Below are 7,830 nucleotides of genomic sequence, written 5' to 3' on the forward strand. Positions count from 1 at the left end.
CTTCCATGCCCTCCTATTTTGTGCGGTCATGGTTAAGCCACGTCAATATTTTATATTAATTTTTTAATAAGATAATAAGATAAAAAATAATAAAAATATAAAATATTGACGTGGCTTAACCGTGACCGCACAAAATAGAAGGGCATGGAAGGGCACCACAACTAGAAGGGCAGACAATCCAAGTCCTTCCAAAATACACTGCGTACAATAAAAAACCAAAATGCTTTGCGTACATTAGTAAACCAAGTAAGTATTTGGGGGAATCGCAAGCATGGTTGTCAGAACTCAGAACCCATAAATATCCACAAGTACATTAGAAAGGCGTAAATAACATGGAGTATGATTCTATCATCTCTTTTTTTTTCCCTCCCCTTCCCTTCTCTCTTATTTGAATAATTAAAGTTAAACCACGTCAACATCTTGTATTAATTTTATATAGGAGAAAAATAAAATAAAGAATATGAGAGGAGGAAATGAAAGGAAATGAAAAAAAAAAAAGGAGAGAATCCTTGTCCAAATCACATAGGGTTATAGCTTAAATAACTCAGGTATTTTAGAAAGAAAAATTAGGCATAAATAATTACCAATGCTGTTGAAATCATTAAAAGAATGAAAAATATGAAGTCTTAACCTCATATGAAGCTTTCAAAACATCGATTTCGTGTTCTTTTCTTCTAAAATAACTTTTTTCAATCAACGTGTTTGTAGTTTGACTAGTTAGTGTTTGTTCAACAATGAAGGATGAGAGGAGTATAGAGAGTTAAAGAAGATAAAATATATTAAAAGTGATTTGGGGTCTATTTAGAAATTTCATAATTCTTTTTAAAACCTAATAAAATCGAAATTGTCATTGCTTAGTAAGGAACGTATGTCATTTAATATTAATTTTTAATGTGAAGTGCATTCAATATTACGTGAGGTACTAAAAAAAAACCAAAAAACAAATATAGCTATGCTTCAACAAAATTGCAATCCCTTATTCCACATCCATGTAAATTTACAGATATTTGGGTCCAGAGAATAAACATTGTGTTTTTCTCAAGAAAAAATAAAAAAAAAATTATATTCAGCATAATCTCCAGAGTTGCTCCAAACCTGAGGTAATATGTCCCTTCTGCAATCTGCATCTAACTGTGCAGCAAGCACTTCCTTCAGCTTGCTCCTAGGAAATGTGTTTGTGTAGAAAACTTGAACAAAACTATGTCAAACTTGAATGTCATTTTCCTTGGAAATCTAGAACGGTTCATGGGTAGATGGCCTCAAAGTAAGCTCCAGGAATTTCCGAGGGCGAAGACAATTTGGCCACGCTTTTATTCTGTCGGAAAACAGTGGACTCATCATGATCAGATAAACATTTCTGGAAAGCAGAAAGCACAAGTCCTATAAATTTCGAGCTTATACGGTTCCAGAAATGCAAAGGCACTACACCGTTATAGTAAAGTAAATTCCAGCTACCCACAGAAACTAAAGCCGTTTTGAAAAGTTATGTACCAAAAATATGAGAACGTAAAACTACATTACCTTTGGCCTCATGTATTTTTCTCTTATTGCTCGCAAAGAGCTTGGTTTTCTGTTCAACTGCAAGTCATGAACGGCAAGGACACACATTTTCAGGTCGGATGGTCTATAACCGGAAAAGGACTGCAATGCCAAGCTCTGCAGAATATACAAGTAAATTCGTGGTCTAAAATCATTTCAATATTTCTAAAAATCAGCCATTAATCTTCCTCGAGTGACAAGATTATAATTTCCAACTTTACAGTGATAACTAGTTCCCCAAGTGCTATGCCTGTGTTCTGCATGTAATTCTCTTCCCTCACTCACTGTACTAATGAATTTTGTACAATTTACACCTAATTTTTATAACTTTCAAAGTTATCACTACCTTCTTAAACTGTATCAAATACTCTCTTAACTGACAAAACTAGCTCTACTGATTACTGGCTTTGGAATGTCAAATCTCAGGTTAATTACTATACGTTATCCGCTGCATTATTTCTTACCCAAGGATGCACATCAGGTTGGATCGTGAACCTCGACAGGAAAATAGCTGATGCAGCAACAACTGATGGTAGGAACTGGACACAGCTGTAGTCTAACAAACTTAGCTCCGAAAGATAGCAACTCATGTATTCGAACACACCAGCAGACTGTAAAAGGCAGAAAAATAACAGAATCAGAGACAAAGAAAGAAGAGAGTATAAATCAGCATCAGAACAGTAGAAAATGATAGCCCTACGTTGTAATTGTCCTGGGCAGCTTTGGTGAAGAGTCTGGAAATCCATTGCATTAGTAACAGTTGTCAGACATCAATCACATCAGTCCAACGAAAAGAGAAGCAGACACAACTTATAACAACCAAGACAAACAAGATGACCAAAATAGTATTTCAAAAGATTATCTTGCCTGAGGAAATTCTTTGTTGTAGGAGGTCCGGTGTCAGAGTTCAAAAATTTGACCACATCCCTCTCCATTTCCAACACCTAAATGGTAATTCCAAATTCAACATTTAGTTAAAAAAGCTAAGAAATAGAAATACAATAACACAGACACTCAAATTGGTCACCTCTTCCACGATGTAGGTATTATCAGTTATATAGCAGAAGTCCTCAACATGTGGAGGACAAATCTCTTCATATTTTCTGCATCACAAAACCATATTCAAGTTACCATTTCAAGAATGTCCAGACAACTTTTAAAGTTGGAACAAAGCTAGTATAAGGTATGCAAGTTCGTACGAGGCAATAATCATGCAAGAAACACCAAGAAGCTGTAGCTTGCTCCTGCTGACAGCATATGAAGAAAGGTATCTGTCAAGATACGACACAGTGAGATAAAGGGTGTCTGTAACAAGCTTGTATTCCTCTGCAACCTCCACCAACCAATCCACCAGAATTCCTCGCATTTTTGGTGAAATATCATTTTGCACCCTACCCATGTAACTAGGTGACGGCCTCTTGTTTGCCTCCATCTGAACCACACACTACCAGTGTCAGCCATTAACTTAGATACCATTTCCTATCTATCTACAGAATACAAGTGTGTTTGCTTATGCAAAAATGAAGATAGAGAGAAAATAAAAGTGGAATTATGGGGGTTTCATTGTTAAATTGGAGAAGTAAAAATTCACACTACCTTAACTGTGTCTTATTTGGTATGTGGTTCAATATCCTAGTGTATAGGGTGTCGTGTTTCTACCCATGCGACCCGGGTTCAAAACTCCCGTTTCACTAAATTATTGTAATAATTTCGAACTCTCCCCTCAACCTAGTAATGGTAAAATTTAAAAAAGAACTGTCTTATTTGAGCTAAGCTTCTGTTAATAGCACATACCCCATTAATAAAAAAGTCGTACCCAGTGCACAAGGCTCCCGCTTTACGCAGGGTCTGGGAGAGGTGAATGTCGGCTAGCCTTACTCTCATTTTATGGAGAGGCTGCTCCCAAGTCTCGAACCCAAGACCTACCGCTCATGGGCGAAGGCACATACCCCATTAATATTCGATAAAATCCCGATAAAATCATGATAAGATAACTAAGATAGTTATCATTAATCCTATTGATTTTCCTTCCATACAACGGCCTGATGGTGCAAAAACGGGTACTACAGCTTCTCAATAAATTAAATGGACCATAGGAAAAACCACAAACTATTATTAATCATAAACGTAAACCAAACAAAACTACCACTTGGTTTTATGAATCTGAATCGAAGTCCAAAAGGTGACTTCCCAATCAAATGTCAACAACAAATCAAAATTCTTAACATTATGATGGAAACCAAACAATGTGAAGAACTTACCAAAAGGAAAATTTACAGATCAGAAGTCGAATTTACGAAACAAAAAGAAAAGCTTAAAGCCACGTAAAAAGAAATTTAAACCTGACCATATCTTCAAGAAATAAACCAATCTAATCATGGGGATTAGATTCCATAACTCACTCCAGATTCAAATAACAACAACAACAAAAACTCGACTCTCTGAACATTATGCAAATTAAAAACGCACAAACCCAATCATCAAATTCAAATCTTTACCGGAAGATCAATACCAACGAGCGTAAATCAGAAACCCAAAAGTTTCAAATGATATATATACCTCCAAGGAGTGAAGATGCTGATATATAGAAGATGAGAACTCAGACTTGCTTGGGTCGACAGAGCTCGAAACAATCTCCGTCTCATGGACCTCCTCCTCTTCTTTCTTCATCATGTTACTCTTCCTCTTAATCCAGTTCCTATTGGGTTTCTTCCGATCCGAGTCCTGAATCGGCAAGTTGGTGAGTTCGCCCAGGACGACTCGCCTCTTGGGAGCAGGAATCTGCAAGGACGGAGACGTGGAGGAGGATCGCTTATTAGACGAGCGGTTGGTGTTGGTGGTGGCGCTGTCGTCCATGATTGAAATTTGAGAATAGAGAGGGTCTGGTTTTTCTTCCCCTTTTTTGCCAGCCAGCAGGATTATCAAGCTTTTGGGGAAGACAAAGGAATAGAATGGCGGTACTTTTCCATTTCGAAATCGTTGTTTCCCGCTCTTGAGTTTTGACAGTTTGGATTTCTTTACTTTTGTTTGACTCCTATATAAGTGTCAGGCTCGACTTACATGTATAGTTTGCTACTTAGGAGGTGTAATTAAATTAAGATTTTAAAGGATTTTAAAAGATTTTAGAATCAGTTTGTAGTTAATTAGGAAATTGAAGAGAATTTTAAAGGACTTTAAAATTATGGTGTAGTCAAAGTAGGATTTAACGTAATTTAAAAGAATACATCCAAATTCAATGGTAGCCAATTAAGATTTAAAATTCAATGTACAAATCTGTAGGTATTCAAAATGTTATAGATTTTGAAGAATTTCATTAAGTAATGGATTTTGTAGGATTTGAGAGCCAATTTATGCATATAACAAGGGCTATAAAGAATCTCATCTCCACCCACTACTACAATATATGCTATCACCGTCGAAGCAAAAACCGACGAGAAATCCGATTTCTGTCGGAAATTTGGCAAAATCCGACATAAAACAATGTAATGTCGCATTTTCAAAGCGACACTATTGCTAGCGTCATGAAGGGGTTTTAGCGTCAGTTTCTTGGCTTAAACCGCCACTAAACAGCGTCGCTTTAAAGCGACACTAAAATTCACGTCGGTTTAAAGCGATGTATACGTACACGTTACGTCACTTTAAGCCGACATTCATTAGCAATTTAATTGTAAAATATCCATCCTACTGTCTCTTTTAAACGACACCGAAATAAAATTAAATCAATTTAATATCCCATAAACCGACGTCAAATAACAATTAAATAAATAAAATATGCAAACTAATAACGGTCTTAACCGACACCACCTTTGTTAATAATAATAAAAAAAAAACCGACAAACTGCATTCGTCTTCAATTAATTGTAACAGAAAAAATTTATATAATTATAATAATAAAGGCCAAAATAAACATTAATGAAAATAATTAACAAGAAAAATAGTGCCAAAATACACAAATATTGTACATCTAACGTTCCACTTAATATACAAAAATGCATCTGTCATAACAACTACTAAATCCGACATTACAAACATAACATAAAAAAAAAAAAAAGATAGAACGATTAAAGTGTCATATTTAGCCAACAAGAAAGTGAACCAAATAAACTACTGAACCGAATCTGCGCCTGAATGTGGCACATATCCTTCTCGTCCTTGAGGTCCTATATCTGATGCCAACATCCTCGACAAGTCCACATCAGATCCAACACCCGCAAGCATTTCAGCAAACCCCCCAGCTGGAAATTCAGGACAAGGAGCAGCCATCTCGGGTTGATATACTGGCACTTGATAGGGAGGCTGCTACATGTAAGGCATGGGAGGCTGCTGCATGTATGGCATAGGCGGCTGCTGCATGTATGTCGTGGGCTGCATAGGCATCGGATACATAGGATACGGAGGTTAGTGATTATGGCCAGCATACGGATATGCAAGGGGTGGCTGACTTTGACCCGACTGTTGAGGAGGAGGAGGCTGACTCTGGCCTGACTGTTGGGTTCCTGGGCTATACGGTGGTTGTGGTTGTGGCTGAAATCTTTGGAAAAGCCACGCAAACATATGACTTTGCTTGTTCTCTAGGTCCGAAATCCGTTTATTGTTATTTTCGTCCCTCAATTTCAACTCATTATTTTGAGTCATCAGCAATGCCATTGCACTGTTAGATGACCACTTGGAGGAAATTCATGTAGAAGATGAAGAAGACGCATAGGACACCATATCAGGAGTCACCCCATGACCATATCCTCCGACTCTATTATACCTCTCAGGACCCATTGTATCAACATACACTCGGGTCCTAAGATCTTCATTATCCTCTTGCCCCGACTAAATCAAAGTTTGCAGATTGCTCTCCATTGTTGCCTTGCATTACAATTTTTAAAAATAAAAATTCAATCGTAAAACAGAAAAATAAGCTATATATAATAAAAATTAATAACAATGAAATACTAACACAGTAAAATAAATTACCCCTGTACGCTCCGAGGTTTCATCAATCCAAGTTTCATTTTTTTCGTGTATGACATTCACGAAAAAAGGTTACAGGATCAGCTTCTTTCCCATGCTTCTTCCGCTTTACCAAAACTAAAATTTCACACAAACGATTTTAAGCAAACCTCGTTAAAATTAAATTTTATAACAACTATAGAATATTTAAAATAACATTTCTTCAAATTGTACAATCCATACATATTCTTGCTGCTTTCTTGCAAAAGATTTTGTACCAATAGTATGGTTCATTGTTTTCCTTTGCCGATTAATCTTGTTTTTTTTCAGCAACCTCCTGAAAATAAAAATAAAAAATTTATTAGACAAATTTATAGTTATAACGAAATAAACTACATAACGATTACCTTTGTTTTATCTCCACTCCAGTATGCCAACAAATTACCCCACTGGGTAGGATTCACATCAGGAGGAGGCTGGCGACGCTCCTCTGCTGCTCTCTCGGTATAATACTTTTTTTTAAACTTATTTCTAAACTCTTTATGTGCATGCTCAGCAACCTTAAGCGTCATAAAGCGGATCAAATGCATTTTTGGTATATATGCATCTTCAAAAACAATATTTCCCTACATCCATAAAAAAAAAATTAAAAATTAAAAAAAAATAAAAAAAATCAACCAAGTCAAATATTATAACAATCATTGAATTATTCTTTTATTTTCTAGTAAAAATAAAAATATCTATACCTTAACTCTATTCCAGAAAGCTTCCTTATCTACATCCTTAATCTTACGCCAATGGGAGATTTCTGTGGTCTCTAACCTCCGATGCCACATATTTTGAAAATGCACTAGAATTATCACTAATGCATTTTCCGGACATATCAAACGAACAAAGCTGTTTCGTCCATTTGGGAACTGAGGGTCCTCGCCTCCGTTGAGATGTTCCTGTTCATACAAAAACCACAATTAAAACACACCAAAAAAGTAGGAAACAAATGTAAATATTCAGTTTAAGCATAATAGTAGATTAAACACACCCAAAAAAAATATGAAACTAATAATAATATGGAAAAATAACCTGCTTCGACCTCCTCCTCTTCCACATGAAGTTCCTCATAACGTTGTTGATCACTACTACTATCCAAAGCAAAAGTAAAGGAATAACGGAAGAAGTGCGGAATAAAGAAGATGGAGAAGGAGAGGGAGTGAAATGAGAGAGTGAAATGAGAGAATGAAAAGGAAACACACGGAAATAGGTTGTAGAAGCTTAAATATGCAAAAAAACTTAGCGTCGAAATATGCGAACATTACGTCGCTTAAAACTGACACAACCTCTAACACACTTTTG

The 7,830-nt window shown here is 36.1% G+C and overlaps 1 protein-coding gene across 2 annotated transcripts; it reads right to left on the bottom strand.

The window, feature by feature from the left end:
- Positions 1–956: 956 nt before the first annotated feature.
- On the bottom strand, positions 957–4,555 carry LOC126624381 (cyclin-A3-1-like). 2 transcript variants are annotated; one of them, XM_050293433.1, is made up of 8 exons: positions 4,099–4,555; positions 2,739–2,971; positions 2,567–2,642; positions 2,407–2,483; positions 2,240–2,273; positions 2,004–2,150; positions 1,522–1,578; positions 957–1,315 (listed from the first exon to the last, which is right to left on the bottom strand). In XM_050293433.1, exons 1-8 carry the CDS (start codon positions 4,393–4,395, stop codon positions 1,244–1,246), a joined length of 993 nt encoding a protein of 330 aa, XP_050149390.1. In that variant the 5' UTR covers positions 4,396–4,555; the 3' UTR covers positions 957–1,243. The 2 variants fall into 2 exon arrangements, with proteins under 2 accessions (XP_050149390.1, XP_050149389.1); XM_050293432.1 differs by having other exon boundaries at positions 1,522–1,656; positions 4,099–4,554.
- Positions 4,556–7,830: the final 3,275 nt, after the last annotated feature.

Source organism: Malus sylvestris, chromosome 5, assembly GCF_916048215.2.
Source record: "Malus sylvestris chromosome 5, drMalSylv7.2, whole genome shotgun sequence".
Taxonomy (NCBI): Eukaryota; Viridiplantae; Streptophyta; class Magnoliopsida; order Rosales; family Rosaceae; genus Malus; species Malus sylvestris.

Coding starts and splice junctions, on each gene's coding strand:
- LOC126624381 (XM_050293432.1), bottom strand. CDS start 4,395: ATGGACGACAGCGCCACCACCAACACCAACCGCTCGTCTAATAAGCGA. Junction 2,643..2,738: donor TCTTGCATGATTATTGCCTC/GTACGAACTTGC, acceptor TTTGTGATGCAG/AAAATATGAAGAGATTTGTC. Junction 1,657..2,003: donor AACCTGATGTGCATCCTTGG/GTAAGAAATAAT, acceptor TATATTCTGCAG/AGCTTGGCATTGCAGTCCTT.